Here is a 15,392-nt window from a genome sequence, read left to right as displayed (position 1 = left end):
TAGTCGTGCCTTCAGCTCTGCTTGGGCCAGGCGCCGTTCATAGGCTCTCTTCACATGGTTCAGCTGGACAAGGGGGGCACGGACGTTGGAGATGCTCATATTGATTGGAGCATTTGGACCCCAAGGGTTTAGCGCACTTTAGTCGTGCTGTCAACTTGATAGATCTGGATTGTTCTGACTGTTCTACTCTTTGTGAGTGTAGTACTTCCTCCAATCGTGGACATCTTTGAATCCCAAAACCTCTCTGATTTTCTTGTTGGAGAGGGGCGCCTCCCACTCGCCCATCTTCCGCGTAATGGGTGTATTGGGACAGTGCTTTCTCAAAAACTCCTCTGTCGGCACTGCCGTTGTAATAGTGTCGTTGGTGGCATTAAACACCTGGAACCCGAGCCCGCTCTTTGCAACGCACAAGTCACAAATTTGACCAAGGTCCCGAGCATCGATATAGCTCCAAGCATTTCTTTTTCTTGTCTCTGGTTTTCCCACGTGTCGGGGAAAATTGCTCTCGTATTCGTGTGGCTCAATCACATTGCCGATCACCAAGGCGTAAATATCGATATTGAACCGTCGGGCAAAAGTCCGAGCAATACGCTCTCCGGTCAATTTGCTGCAGGCGTACGTATCCTCTGGATTGCGATCGTACGTATCCTCCTCAAGAGGGAAAGAATGGTAGTCATCGTCCCCTTGCGTGAAGCAAACACCATAGGTGGTCTCGCTGCTGGCAATGACAATCTTCTTCACACCCAGCTTGCACGCAGCCTCAATCACATTGTATGTGCTCATGACGTTACCCCGAAAAGTCTCGCTGTCTGGCACGATCATGTTTCGGGCATACGCTGCAAAGTGGATGACAGCGTCGGGAGGCCCAGGGTGTTTCGGCAGACCAAACTCGCTCATCGAAAACAGCGAGGACAGTGCGTTGAACACTTGACCGCCATCGGTCAGATCTGTCTTCATTGTGTATACATTCTTTCCTGGAGGGATATGGTCTTTTGGGAAATCCACCAGATCCAAGTTCAGAACCTGGTGTCCTTTGTTCAACAAATACGGAATGCAGTGCCGTCCGGCTTTCCCGGAGCCCCCGGTGAAGACGATTCTTTTACCTAAGGAAGTAGACATATTCTCGGGTTCAAGGCTGCAAACAATGTCGCATGGAGATGGGAATCAGCTCTCGAGGCAGATAGAAATGGCAACACCACTGGAAATTTCTGAGAGGTGATGACATGGAGTTCAACCGGGGTGATCACCGATGACATTCCGTGTGCTAGGGCCTGTGGTAGCCCAAAAAGGAAGCTCGATGTGTTAAAACACGGCACTTCGCTTTCTCTGCAACTTGTTTGTATCTTGATCGCTCCGGCGCCGGAAATTGAAAATGCTCGATTTCGGTTTGATCTGTGGTTGCAGCGCAGGTGCGGGTGCGAGAAAACTCGATTGTGAAGCAGCTCCTGACATGTAAGGACCTGATGAGTATCCCCCCCAGGCATTAACATATGGAGCAACGGGATGTTGTCCTTGGTGCGTCTCGAGATAGGCTGATTGTCCGGCCTCGGAGTGGTGCCTGTGCTGTCGTGGATCTCGAGGAGGAAGATCTGGACGAGCAGACGCATCTTCCCGCCCATACATTTGCTTGAGCCGCTCAGTCTCCTGTTGGATTTCCGCCTGCTTTCTTCGCCGTTGTTCCTTTTCTTCCCTCTCCAAGAGTTGCCTAGTCAAGCGCTCCTCCTCCTCCTCTCTGCGCCGCCTTTGTCTCTCTTCCTCTAACGCTTGCCTCCGCAATCGAGCAGACTCGGCTTCAATCTCCCACTGTGTCCGTGGATCTGTGGGTGGCACTCGCGGTTCGTGGGTGGGCGAGACTGGCTGAGGTCTGGCATCTGTTTGCAGAATTGCAGGCCCGGTACTTGGACTAGCCGGGTTGGATTTCTTGTTCACATTGAGATTGAAGGTCTCCTTCAAGGAACCAAAATACACATCACGGATCACCACAGCTCCAAGCAGGAGGACCACCTCGAAACCTTTGAGATCCTCGATATCTACCCTCTGCAGATTTGGCTCATACAGGGTCAACTCTTTCAAAGCCTTGAATATCGACACAGTAATATCTGGGTCTCTGTGTTTGGCCTTTCCTTCTATATCCGTACTCTTCCCCGACATGAAACATGCTAGATCCTTTGAAAACTTGCTGTCTTTCTTCCATTTGAAAACAATTTTGGGTGTAACCTCTGAAGCAGCCGGGTCGTATTGCGTGCGATCAAGCGCAGACCCAGATGGAGGCCGAAAGGTCTGTTGTGGCATCTCGAATTCCCACGATGCGGATCTGTTGAAGCTCGCAGCCTTGTGCCTCACTACTATCTGTTGATCTGGATTGTAGAGCTGTATTACGAACTCGGAGGGGAGGATGGGTTCAGGAGGGGGTGGGATCGCCCCATTCAACCTGGCTTGTTCGGATAGAGGAGGAGGTTGGGTCCATTCTGGGATGAGCAGGACTTCGGCATAGAGGACTTCGGGACTAAAGGCATCGTAAAGTGCTGCCGCATATCGGTTTCTCGAAGCATGGTTGTCTGGGTCTAGATGTCGTACCGTGTAGGAAGGCTCATAATCCGCTCCATGCTGGGAGAAGAGAAAGGTGGACAATTGCTTCGGTTTGTCTTTGGAGGGTTTGAGGACAAAAGCTGCAACTGTTAGCAATGAGGATGCCGGAGGGACAGACATGCACACGTACTCGGCAGATTCTCATCCAGCATGGCGTTCCTGAACTGTCTGTCGTAGTGTCCTTGCGGTGCCAGTAACGAGGGCGTCCTGTGGTAAAACAGATACGCTGATACTCGAGACGACTCTACAGTATTGCAAGACTTTGTGGTTGACTCTATAGATTTGAAGTCGAGGACGACACTCACAGACGCAGCCGACTCCGATTGTTTGCGCCCTCTTATTTACGAATATCAAAAACACAGCCACGCTTCGTCAGGGCAAAGCACACGAGGTCACGTCCTCAACGTGACTCCGGCTTGTTAGGCGCCGCGGCCTGGAGGCTGTGCGCCCCGTGGAGGGCTCGCGGTTTACGTCGACGATCCCGAACCTCCGTTTGCAGTGGATCATTATTACTGGGTCGCTACGTGCTTGGAGGGACTACGGTGAGCTATCCATTCACCTTTGCAGTAACTTGGTGCCGCATCAGTACCAGTATTTTCCCCACACTGTCCATACCAGTACAGTGTATGGATATTCGACGAGCAAGACGCGCGTACTCGGTACACAGCTACGAGTACACGACCAGCCATTTACCACAGCCCAGCCTTCTAAACGGAAAGTTCTTCAGTTTACAAAAGATGCAGCGTCAATCGTGTTCATGCAGTGTCGAATATATATAGTTGAGGAACTCGTTTCCAAGACTGCAGTTCAACCTCTTGTGGCTATTGAAGTCGCAATGCCTCTTCATCAAGGACACCAAACAGATTTTCCACCTCTTTCAGCACGTCCTGTATCCCGAGGCCCAGCTGGCCCGTGACTAGTGCATACGTGTACAAAAGGCTATAGTCCTCATCTTTGGTCCTTTGTTCGTGTGCGTCAGCCTGTCTATACTCGAAAATCTTTGCCAGGAGCCTGTCCCGTGTATTGTCAATGCTGGGCAACGCGTCACTCGTGATTGAATATTCCAACTTCATCGAACTCGCGAGAACGCTGAACAAGTGACTGATCCTCCGGCATAGCTGCGCTCGTTCCTTGGCTGTGGCCTTCAAGAGTGCCTCCTCTCCTGGGGATGTGTTCAGATCCTTTAGGATCACCTCGTTCATGGCGTGGAATGACCCCAGCATTTGCTCAGTACTGTTGAGAATCCGGCCATAGGTCGCATGTGGGAACGGCCGTCGGAGCTCAAACTCGCTTTTGGATGCCTCTGCCAGGCCTCGGAGCTTCGCTAGAAATCTTTGCAAATACAACTCCTCGCGCAGGTTCATGTAGCGATCTGGAGGGATACCTTCGGTCAGCGTGGCCAGTGGATCTCTCTTCCAGATTAGACCCATGCGTAGCCACAGTAGTGCAAGGCCATCTTTCAGCTTCTGCCGAGCCGATATGGGCCAGACGGCGCGTGTAATGATCAATCCCCATATGCAGCCAGAAATTACGGCAACCACCCGATGTCCGGCGATTGCAAGGATCAGGGGATTCTTTGCGGCATCCTCCTCGTCTCCTCCGTCATCATCGTTGTCACGACCAGCGAGACTGTACGCGTACAAAGCACTGAGGTTGTATGTCAACATGATGAATCGTCCCATCGGGCCTTTGCCTTTTCCAATGATGATATACGCGGTCCAGTACGCCATGCAAACCCCAAAAAGACACAGTATGAAGGGATTGTCGTGCGATATTTCCCAAGCGGCTATTGCGAGAACAGCTCCGAGACAGGTTCCGAGCACCCGGGAGTAACCCGTCGTGTTGGACGCTCCTATTGTCATGCTGCACACAAGCATGTAAGAGACCAAGCCCCACTCCCCTCGCCAGTGCTGGTACAGTGGGCGTGTCGAGGAGAGGAAACTTGGAAGTGCGTACAGAAGAGCGCCTAGGCCGACCTTGATTGCAAACCTGATATCGTCACGTCGAAAAAAAGATGCTGCAGCGTAGAGGTAGCGGAAAAATATTTGTTTGAGGCGAGGTTGATCAGGCCACTGGGGGACATTATGCTGTGGAGATACATTGAGCTGCTTGTCGCTAACCTTGACTTCAAATTCATCCGAACTTTTGGCCAGTTTTGCAAAATCAGGGTCGAGTCCAGCCAGTTCTGTCTGGATATATGGTGAGCGCCAAAACTTCAGCCAATTCCACGTCTTCCCGGAAGGGTGCTCGTCAACCTCGAGCTGCAGCTCGTCGAGGATGTTCAAATATTCTTTCACGGATTCAGCCACTTCCACCAAGGAGAATGAAAAGTGGCCACAACAAGCAGCGGCATCCTCCCAGTCAGCTTGAACAGGCATTGGTCGAGATCGAAACATGTCCTTCTGACTATATACAGCCAGGATTGCATCTTGCCGAGACTGTTTGTACAACCCCAATGCTCGATCAAGACTCGATTTGAACTTGGGATTGGTGGAAACGATGTATCGCTTAGAGGCATCAAAGGGGCAGTCATCCAGGATTTCTTTCAAAGTGAAAGCCAGAGATCTCATGGAAGGCCCAAGGTTTTCGATGAAAAGCTCGAATATTTGCGCTGGTGATCGAAATGGCAGGGGAGTTGGACCCGAGAGCGATCCAGTAAGCGGCCTGCCCGACCCTTGGATAGGCGAGGATGGTGCAGAGTAATTAAGCCATTCTCGCTCGCCCATGCTGACTTTGGAACTCTCCATCGAATCCATCCAGTGTGGTGTAAGAGTATTCTCTGCGGCGAATTGCGCGGAACTAAAGGCCGGCTGCTTGGTCACGACAAACTGCATGGCTGCAGCACTCCGAAGGCCGCCAATGCTCTGCGAAATCCGCTGGAGACATTGCGCCAAGCTGCCCTCAATCAGAGCTTGTCTCTCAGTGCCCAACAAGTAATGTTCGTATCTTGCTTCTTTCAAATTTTGTGGAATGGTAGAGGATAGCTTTTTGTGCTGATCACTAATGCTCTGGAAGACGCTATCTTCCAGTTCTGCCTCATCGCCAGACAGAAAGCTGCTCGTAATCAAGGCAAGCATGTCCGCATGTGTATCAGTCACCTGCAGGAGGTTTTTCCTCAACTTGTGTCTGGCGGAGATGGGGAAAACCAAGAAGGAAACAAGCATAGTGGCTATCACACCAGCGACGATCATCTTGAGGATTTGCGCGATAGACTTTGTCGAGTAGTCACCTGCCTGAATAGCGCCTTCTTTCGTGAGGATGGTGACCAGGCTCAGAGATGCCAGGGAGCATGCTATGTTCACCAGGGGATCATTTCTCCTCAGCTTGATCCATCCGACAAATCCAAGACCGCCTCCAACAAAGACAACCAGAACAATAGCGTGTCCAAGCTCAATAAGATGAACGGTATCTGAAAAGAAAGCGGCGACGGTCATGCTGAGGAGCGACACGACGGCCACGTAGAGGAAGGCGGATGTAGCCAGCAGAAGAGCATCCAGCATACTCCCCAGGGATCTCGCGGGGTGAAAGTACACCGTAATAGTGGCGACCATGTGTTTCGAGTTCTGTCTCCCGAACAAGACGCTCAACCAGGGAACAAATGTGGCCAGACTGCCCAAGAAGTATGCCAGTGCGCATTTGAAGATCCCCTTCCCAGTGTCCGAGAGCATGAACTGTTTGGCTCGACCCGCCCATTCCAGGCTCTTTGACGCCCACGAGCCATGATAGGGTCCGGGGCAACCTGCACTTATTTCTTCGATTTGTCCCAGTAAAGGAGTGGTGTCGTCCACGGCGTGGTTAAAGACATCGGGACGGTCGAAGTTATGGAGGGTAAATGTTTTGCTCAGCCGTTTGCCTGTGGCAGGATCGATATAGGAAGATTGACGAAGCTAACATGTATGATATCAGCAGCACATTCCCATGGTGGCTTGTCTAGACGCACGCTGGCTCTAGGATTCAGATTGAGCGTATCTCTGTCGAAATCTTGGCCATCTGCGGCCATACTTTAGACAAGCTTCGGCTGCTTGTCAGGCTACCCGGACGACCAACCCCGAGATGAGATACAGGCCATATCAATGTGACCACATAGTGAGATAAGGATAAATTGAAGTGATCTCCCCAGAAAGAGGAGGATTCAAGTTGTACAGATATCGCCTTTGCAAATTATGGATTGGTTTGTTTACGGTGGGTGCGGCGAGTCTCCTGAGAAGATGACATCAATCACGGCCCGACATTCATCCGGCGTCCGTTGAGAACGACGAAAACTGTGGAATAGTATGTTTTATCTCCTCGACTCTACTTTCTCTCGGGCTCAAGCTGTCAATGGAACTGATTTGGTCCCTACTAGAGACGATACGTTTAATTCCCAAGAGGGAAGAGTAAACAATAGGGCTAGCCATCGCTGTAGTCTGTCCATTTCGATATCCAAGCTTGATATCCTTCACCCTCAGTATCCTGGAAATCAATATTTCACGCGTCCTCACGAGTAGACCATGACCGCTCACCTTTCACTGACCCACGATCTGACCATGATTGCCCAGAGTTGTCAAAATCGCATAACAAGCCTCGAAAATATAACAAGAGAAGGAGAGAGATAGGTAGATGGGGAGAGAGAACGTAATCGTGGCTGACCTGGCACACTGGCAAGCCTGGTAGCACCACAAATATCGAATCTTGGCATCTTCCCTCATATCGCCTGTACCCGCGCCAGATATTATTCCGATATTCTCATGATATGTATCCATCTCTACAATTTTTCTCTTCCTTTTTTTTTGTCGTCTATTTGAACACGGGGACAGACAGCCGGCTGCGGGTCGACAGGGACTTCTGCAATGCCAATGTACGACGCTCACGCTAGACCTCCCGAACATATGCGAGAGCTTTTCAAATTATGGCGGAAGCGGTCTGCAGTAGAAGTTGAAGCTGATCAGCACATCATTAACCCACGAGAGCCAGATGTTAATAGAGTCTCAGCTTTACCGGGGTCTGAAGTTCTTGGACAGGCCGATATGGAGATTTTGACCGCGGATTTTCTCGATAATGCCATAGACATCCCAGCCACGGGGGCTGAAGACGCTACTTTACCACCACGAATAGCCTTTGAGGTGAACGGACTGCCTGGTTTGCGCTCGCTCTGCTGCTTGCCATGTCACGACACAAGCTAACATAAGGTAGGTCTCAAGGTGTTTCCTTCCCTCTTGCCTCCTCGACTCCAAGTTGCCTTGCTAGACAGGCTCCTTCATCGTGATCTCTCTAATCCCGTGCACAAGACTAATCTCAACTACCACCACCATATCACCTACTCGCCAAACGCAGGTACCTCATCTTTGTCTTCATTCTTCGCTGCACGTCTCGATACTGTTATCTCCCCGAAGGATTCTTCGACTCACAGACCCATGACCATGGCGCAGATGCTCGGGACCAAATTGCGCTGGGTCACATTGGGAGGTCAGTATGACTGGACGAACAAAATTTATCCTGATAGCGAGCCGCCGCCTTTTCCCAACGATATCGCCGCTCTCCTAAAGAGACTATTTCCTGCCGTTGACGCCCAGGCCGCAATTGTCAACTTCTACAGTCCTGGAGACACCTTGAGTGTGCACAGAGATGTTAGTGAGGCATCCGACAACGGCCTCATCAGCATCAGTTTTGGTTGCGACGGGATCTTCCTTGTTGGCGGCGATGATAATGCTGATGCTATAGCCATTCGGTTAAGGTCTGGGGATGCAATTCTCATGTCTGGGGAATCCAGATATGCCTGGCACGGCGTGCCGAAGATCCTCCCGGATACCTGTCCTCCCTGGCTGCAAGACTGGCCAGATACGGGGCACGATGGACTATACCAGCAATGGCGAGGGTGGATGAGTAAGAAACGAATCAATCTCAATGTCCGTCAAATCACCGAATGACGCTCAACCGATTGACGGCCAAAGACTGTGATGATGGTTCAAACTGCCCGCTCGGAGTGATGGAATCATGCCCAAAAAGGCAGGAGAAGTCTGTCCTCATTATCAATTTGTTCTCACCCAGTAATTGGAGGTGGAGGTGGAGATGTGCGTCTCCAAGCAGGAACCACTTGAGGTGCCCCCTCATATAGCCAAACCATCTCGCGAGGGGTACAGGACGACACGCTTTCGAAGAGTTGTGCCCTTTACTCGTCAAAGATATTCACATACACCGTCTGGCTTCATTTGTGTCTGCCATCATGGTTGCCGATTGGGAATCCCGTGCAAAAGCAAAGAGAGAGGCCATTCTGAACTCAATTCCAGAGAAATGGCGACTTCAGAAGATTCCTAGCCCAGAAGAGCAGAAAGACGTGACTGGCTCCTACATTCAGCAATTTCTTGATGAGAAAGAAGTCACGATCACCGAAACAGACGCGGTCGGCATCGCGGAAAAGGTCGCGGCAGGCGAATGGACTGCGGTTGATGTCACAGAAGCATTCTGCCACAGGGCCTCGCTAGCTCACCAGCTGGTTAATTGCCTGCACGAGACCTTCTTTGATGCTGCTCTGGAGTCCGCCAAAGCACTTGATGAGTACTTTGCGAAGAACAAGAAGACAGTTGGACCTCTTCACGGAGTTCCTGTGTCGCTGAAAGATCAGTTCCATGTTAAGAACGTCGAAACTACGATGGGATATGTAGGCTGGATCGGAACTTTTGAAGGCAACGCCAATGACCCTCGCAAGGGCCAGTATGAAAGTGAAATGGTGAGAGAGCTCAGAGCTCTCGGTGCAGTGCTGTACTGCAAGACCAGCGTTCCTCATACTTTGATGAGTGGGGAGACCATCAACAACATCATTGGCTATACTTGGAATCCGAAGAATCGCTACCTCTGTTCGGGTGGAAGCTCTGGGGGTGAAGGAGCACTGATTTCTTTGAGGGGATCGCCAGCTGGATTTGGTACCGACATTGGGGGTTCCATCCGCATTCCTGCGGCGTTCAATGGGCTTTACGGCATTCGTCCCTCATTCGGAAGGCTGCCATACGAAGGAATGGCAAACAGCATGGATGGACAGAACACCGTTCTCTCCGTCGTCGGCCCTCTCGCCACTACCGCTCGTTCCGCTCGACTGCTCACAAAAGCTATCCTCTCCGAAAAGCCCTGGCTGTACGATCCATTGACTATCGACATGCCGTGGCGTGATGCCCAAGAGCAAGCAATCCATGATATTGTCAAATACACTTCGCAGGGAAATCGACTGAGCTTTGGAGTACTGAAAACGGACGGCATTGTGAACCCTCAGCCGCCGGTAACTCGAGCGGTGTCGATGCTCGCAGACGCTCTCAGCAAGGCAGGACACCAAATCATCGAGTGGAAGCCACCGTCGCACAAAACCATACTAGATATAACGTTCAAGACATGGGGATACGACGGCGGAAAGGATGTGCACGATGCCTTTGCACTTTCTGGAGAGCCTATGTCTCCTCAAATCAAGATGAGTTTTGGTGACGGGCCGAAGCCGGAAATGACTGCCTCACAGATCGCCGCTAACAATGTTGAAAAACGGAAATGCCAGAAACAATACATGGATTATTGGAATAGTACCGCCCAGTTGACATCGACCGGTCGACCTGTGGATGGGTTCATTTGTCCTCTTGCGCCATACCCGGCTGCCAGACCCACATTATACAAGTATTACGGATACAGTGTGTTTGTCAATGGGCTCGACTATACAAGCGTTGTCGTACCTGTGACCAATGCGGATAAAAACATCGACAAGTATGCGGATGGATATACACCCATCAACGAGCAAGACAAGGAGGTTTTCGAAACTTATGATGCCGACTTGTTCGATGGAGCTCACGTCAGTGTGCAGATTGTCGGGCGCAGGTTCACAGAAGAGAAGATGTTGGCAATTGCAGAGTATGTGGGCGGTTTGGTTGGGAAATAAATGGGTGATACACCGCTAGCGAGAGGAAGGATGACAGACAACTCGATTCAATATTTGTACAGGTTCTTCTCGTGATACACAGAGTCGGAGCACAAGGCTTCACTCGGCTGGGGCGTTGTCCAGCCCAATGTCTTCCAAGCATGCCCACAAGTTGGGTCCGATCAGTTCCCGCAATCTGCTCTCTTCTTCGGACAGCTCGTCGTCCAGCGAAGGCGTGGGCGCTTTGCCTGAACGTTTCTTCTTGCCCTTAGACAGACCTTTCTCCTTCTGTTTGGTGTTTGCCGGTGTTTGTGGCTCCGGTATCCGTGACATTGCGTCGCTGTAGATGTTTTCGAGGATCTGATCGAAGTCGACGTTCTCGTTTGCTTTCGATCTTTCCCCACCTGATGCTTTGGAGCCAGAAGTCTTTGAATCCGACTTTGGTAGCGGGCAGCTGATGGTCTCATCGGGAAATACAAGTTTAAATTCTGCACTCCCTAGAGGGTGTGAGTTGGCAGGATACCGACACTGGCTCGGGAAGTCACAGCATTCGCAGCCTCTTGCGACCACCTCGCTCTTGAGGGTTCTGAGAACTGCCCGGCGCCATGTCCCCCAAGCCTTCCAGGCCGCATAGTCGAACTCACAGGAACACGCCCGAGGCTTTTTCTTTTTCCTCAGACTGGGCCGATCTGTCTGGCCTGAACAGTAGTAGTGTCCATCGACCAGGCATCGGCGTGTTACGCCAAGAGGATATCGCGAATGGCACAGGTGGCATATCCACACCCATGGTAGCGGCTCGCTTTGTGGTGGAGGAGGAAGAAGGGAAACAGACTGTCGGTCGTCATCGTCAGGGTCATGATGGACAAAGTACCGGGCGGCGTCGAAAGGTGGCACTGAGCCGGTAGACGGAGAATCTGGTCCATATGTTGGCGTCCTGGGTGACCGCACTCCCTTATCCGATTCGAGATTGTGACAGGACGTGTCGAGTCTGGGACTAGGCATTGTGTTCACCTGCTCAATATCTGAGTACTCGGTGGATTTATTGCAAGGCGGAGGGGCGAGTCTCGAAATCCCGCTGTATTGGACGGTTATGTAGAAGATGGTACTAACTAGAGGGAAATCTGGACACCCACACCATTAGATCGTTCTTTGTCATAACGCTGAACAATGAGACCGAGATAGGTTCGGAATAGCGTGGTGACCGCGATGGATCCGTGGGAAAAATGACAATGAAAACGAAGTTCTCACTAGTTGTAAGACAAAGAATATGCTTGTACGGGCGCAAGTTTAGGTACATCAGAAAACACCGAGACGAGCTATCGATGATGACGGGAAACTTGCCTCACTTTGTCAGGAACAGCCAGATAGTATACTAGTAATAAAAATCCCTGTTCGAACATATGGAACGACCGGCAGTGTTCGCTCTGATGCATTGGATCTAAGACTTGAAGGGTTGCTGGAAGGTCCAAGTCTTGATAGGCTGAGAACAATGTACACTGCACTGTATAGATGCCAGGTAGTCCTAGAATTGGACTTCATTCTGAATTTCTTTGGTGTCTTTGAAGGGAGATGGTTCTTTCAATATCAACATAGGAACAATTAGATATGCAGTCTTCGACACATTGATCATGTAGAAGGTCGGATTAAAGGTTCTCCACTTGTTACCAACTTTTAGGGATGGTCGGAAGACGCAGGGACAGGTTGCGCACCCAAGCATCTGATACTTACGAGGAAGCACTCTCTACCAAGATCACTGATCGTATTTTAGTCTCTTTGAGATGGCATACACCGTTTAAGCAGGAAGGCACACCACTAGAAGTGTAAAGTAGCCTGCTCATCCACTGCATGTCATGCATGTCTCAGTCTTCCTTCAGCCTCTCTGTCAATTTGAGTCGACTCAGTTAATCAGAAATCTGAACGATTGGCCGTGTGAGGCCCAAGTCCTTGGTCTTTTGTCTTGGATGACAACGCCCCACTTTACTTTACCGCAAATGGATACTCCACATGTGAATGACCAAGCTGCCAAGGGATATTCCTGGGATTTATTGGCTCGCTAGATACACACGTGACACTAATATCCACATCTGCAAGGCTAAGTCGCCAGCCTCGCCATTCCCAATCCGCTAACGCATTAGCTCAGAGCCAGCCTCGTGGTGTCTAGACCACGTATCCCGCCACGTCAACAGCAGCCAACCACCCATCCGCAATACCCAGCCATCGTATAATGAATCCTGAACGGCTGCGAGGCTGGTCCTCGCGCTTGCGGATAACTACATGTAGGCCTTGGAGTGCTCAACATTCTTGGTAGCATTCCATCAACCTTTGACAACCTCCCACTGCAACTAGAGCAAAAGAAACCCCAAGCTTCACCTACTACACAACACAGCTGGTTGACATTGCATTCCTGATACAGGATCCCGTCATTCTTTCTCCAGCAATATACACCCCTACACACCTATCCAAGATTGATTCCACGGCGCCGCAAACGTTTGTTTTCCCGTTGAGTTGGGGTTCTTTGCCGAGCATCGCGTCACCGCCTTTGTCGCCGCGACCGCTCTCTCCTCGCAGTCACCAGTCCGAACCGGTCCCCATCAGGAAACTCCCCGACAGCACTTCGCTCCTCTGTGGACCTCGACTCAGCCCGCCTCCTCCTGTTCGGTTTCGCACATTCACCTCTGCTGGACACGCACGCACCCAGAGCGAACCCTTTCCACCACCCGGCAACTCGGCCTCAATCGGCGGCCACTTTCGACCCCGGCCTCCCCCATCCCCCACGCAACCTCTAATCGATCAGCATCATGGTGCAAAGAAACTACGTGATTGCGATCATTGTGATCTGCCTCTTCGTTGTGCTGGCCATTGTGGGTTACGCCATCTACGCGATCCAGAACCGAGTCAGCCTGTTTGCGAAACGGGAGAAGGAGATAGAAGAGGGAGAAGAAGAGGAATGACGCTCTCGGAAACCCCGCGCGTCCGCAGGCGTGTACGTTTCCAACTTGATGACGATAATGATCTCGAAAAGAAAGTTTTGGCGAACAAAAGGTCGGTTTCTGGATTGCTCTATTCGGAAGATGAGCGGGATACTTGGTTTTGAAAAAAAAGTACAATGGCGTTCTAGCATGATACGATGAGCTCTTTTTGTTGGGCGCAGCACTCGACGGACGTGTCATGATATAACTATTTAAAGACAGCGAATGTAGATATGGTCAAGATTGAAGTAACAATATAATTTCCAAGGCGGATTGCCGTCTCCAGTTTTAAAGGTCTGAAATAATGCTGATATTTGCCTTTGGGTTTCTCCCGCTCTTTCGGCGTTCGTCCGCACTGGTCGGTGATTGTCCATTAGACAAGCCGTTCATGCCAATGCCTGGTTCGCTCTGCGTCTTCTTGAGTTCTCCAACTTTCACCACCGGTGTGCCTCCACCGGTGCCACCAGCTCCGTCGACAGATGTCAGAGCTTGAGGCATGCGACGGTTTTTGTCTTCCTTCACATGCGCTTTCCACTTATTGACCAACTTGTCAAAGTCCCATTTGTCGCCTTGCCTTGTATTGACATTCTCGCTTGGCATGGATGCCATGTCGTCAGGCGCGTCGGCTCTGGCTGATCCAGCGGGTGCCTTGTTTAGGCTCATCAACCGCAGTTCTTCGCGCATTGAAGACCCAAACGTTTTGCGCTCGGGCGGCCATAACGCCATTTCACGTGGCCATTGGCAGCGGGAGAGGTACTCTACCTGTTGCTGTAACTGATTTGCCTCTTGCTGTAATCTCTCAAGTTTCTCCTCCATCTCTTGCACTTTCTGCTGCTCGGTGTTGTACGCCCTTAGCAACTCCACCTGCCACAACAGGTTACGAATCTCTGTTGGATGTGCCATCCAATTTTGAAAGCTCGCCTCCAGATGTGAGAGGGTAGATTCGGTCCATTGCGTCGCACTTCGTGTTAGGAAGTCCGCTTCCTCGGCAATATTGGAAGTCGTGGGTTGCGCGAGGCGCAGGGTCTGCCATTTCCAGTGATCGATTGTCGAGGTTAGCATTTGACGTAGAGGCGCAAGTTGGTCAGGGCCAGGTGGGTTAATCGGAATGGATTGTGGCGTGGAGAAGGGAGAAGCTTGGAACAAGGTTGCGGGCGCAGGCAGGACCTTTAAGCAGAGTGAGGGAAACGTCTCGCTCTGCACATCAAATTTGAAGGGGGAAGGCTTGGGAGAGGCATGTTTAGTGGCTGCGCGGAGACAGTCGAGGACCTCGCGCAGAGCGAGTTCGAGAGCGCGAGTATTTTCGGCATTGGTAGTGTGGTTGAGGTCTTGGGCGTAGACGGAGAAGCTGCGCTTGGTTCCAGAAGGGCTGGATACCACGGCAGGAGTAGGGGGAGGAGCAATGGCGGTAGCGGCAGCAGTGACCGGCGAGTCGAGGGTGGTTGGATCTGTAATCACGCCCGTGGCCTGCCAATTGAGTCTGTTCAATCGTACGTGCATACCACCAGGAGGGAGGCGGTTGAGTTCGACCGCGGACGAGATGAGCGTGCCCGGCTGGGGACCTATACTGGGACCTGGCGATGCCTGTGATGATCGGGTACCTTCACGCTCATTCTTGTCCTTGTCCCGTTTGCTGCTCCTCGCAGTGCGGCGCGTGATACCTCCTCGTAGCCGTCGGATTTCCTCCACATCGTGGACTCCATCTGGTTTTTTCTTGGAGATAAACTGATCAAGATGGCGACCGAGAGAGGACGAAGTGAATTGCTGGTGACAGTATGGACATTCCTTGTCCTTGACCGCAGGCGCTTTTGTAGGCGGATGCGCCGCGTTCGGCTCTTCGGGCGATTCTGGCTCTTGTGATGCTTCGGATGCAGGAGATTCGGCCATTGTGCGTGGTCCAACGTCGCTGCGACATGTAAATGCAGGCCAGGAACGCCGCCTCTCAATCCGAAGAGAGGAAAATA

The 15,392-nt window shown here is 51.4% G+C and overlaps 7 protein-coding genes across 7 annotated transcripts; 2 read left to right on the top strand and 5 right to left on the bottom strand.

The window, feature by feature from the left end:
* Window positions 1–183: 183 nt before the first annotated feature.
* AYO20_09877 (hypothetical protein) lies at window positions 184–957 on the bottom strand (the record flags this gene model as incomplete). Its single annotated transcript, XM_022648145.1, has 1 exon — window positions 184–957. One exon carries the CDS (start codon window positions 955–957, stop codon window positions 184–186), a length of 774 nt encoding a protein of 257 aa, XP_022495894.1.
* Window positions 958–1,302: 345 nt separating this feature from the next.
* Window positions 1,303–2,709, bottom strand: AYO20_09876 (hypothetical protein; the record flags this gene model as incomplete). Its single annotated transcript, XM_022648144.1, has 1 exon — window positions 1,303–2,709. The coding sequence occupies one exon, from the start codon at window positions 2,707–2,709 to the stop codon at window positions 1,303–1,305; it is 1,407 nt and encodes a 468-aa protein (XP_022495893.1).
* Window positions 2,710–3,410: 701 nt separating this feature from the next.
* Window positions 3,411–6,589, bottom strand: AYO20_09875 (hypothetical protein; the record flags this gene model as incomplete). The annotated part of the gene is made up of 2 exons (XM_022648143.1): window positions 3,411–6,476; window positions 6,530–6,589. 2 exons carry the CDS (start codon window positions 6,587–6,589, stop codon window positions 3,411–3,413), a joined length of 3,126 nt encoding a protein of 1,041 aa, XP_022495892.1.
* Window positions 6,590–7,418: 829 nt separating this feature from the next.
* On the top strand, window positions 7,419–8,495 carry AYO20_09874 (alkylated DNA repair protein AlkB; the record flags this gene model as incomplete). The annotated part of the gene is made up of 2 exons (XM_022648142.1): window positions 7,419–7,707; window positions 7,762–8,495. 2 exons carry the CDS (start codon window positions 7,419–7,421, stop codon window positions 8,493–8,495), a joined length of 1,023 nt encoding a protein of 340 aa, XP_022495891.1.
* A 296-nt stretch (window positions 8,496–8,791) lies between these two features.
* On the top strand, window positions 8,792–10,480 carry AYO20_09873 (hypothetical protein; the record flags this gene model as incomplete). Its single annotated transcript, XM_022648141.1, has 1 exon — window positions 8,792–10,480. One exon carries the CDS (start codon window positions 8,792–8,794, stop codon window positions 10,478–10,480), a length of 1,689 nt encoding a protein of 562 aa, XP_022495890.1.
* A 99-nt stretch (window positions 10,481–10,579) lies between these two features.
* On the bottom strand, window positions 10,580–11,461 carry AYO20_09872 (hypothetical protein; the record flags this gene model as incomplete). Its single annotated transcript, XM_022648140.1, has 1 exon — window positions 10,580–11,461. One exon carries the CDS (start codon window positions 11,459–11,461, stop codon window positions 10,580–10,582), a length of 882 nt encoding a protein of 293 aa, XP_022495889.1.
* Window positions 11,462–13,716: 2,255 nt separating this feature from the next.
* AYO20_09871 (hypothetical protein) lies at window positions 13,717–15,315 on the bottom strand (the record flags this gene model as incomplete). The annotated part of the gene is made up of 1 exon (XM_022648139.1): window positions 13,717–15,315. One exon carries the CDS (start codon window positions 15,313–15,315, stop codon window positions 13,717–13,719), a length of 1,599 nt encoding a protein of 532 aa, XP_022495888.1.
* Between the last annotated feature and the right edge of the window lie 77 nt (window positions 15,316–15,392).

This window comes from Fonsecaea nubica (assembly GCF_001646965.1).
Source record: "Fonsecaea nubica strain CBS 269.64 chromosome Unknown Scaff97, whole genome shotgun sequence".
In the NCBI taxonomy this organism is placed as follows: Eukaryota; Fungi; Ascomycota; class Eurotiomycetes; order Chaetothyriales; family Herpotrichiellaceae; genus Fonsecaea; species Fonsecaea nubica.
Note: the sequence above shows the minus strand (reverse complement) of the source record. Positions and strands in the feature narration are given on the sequence as shown.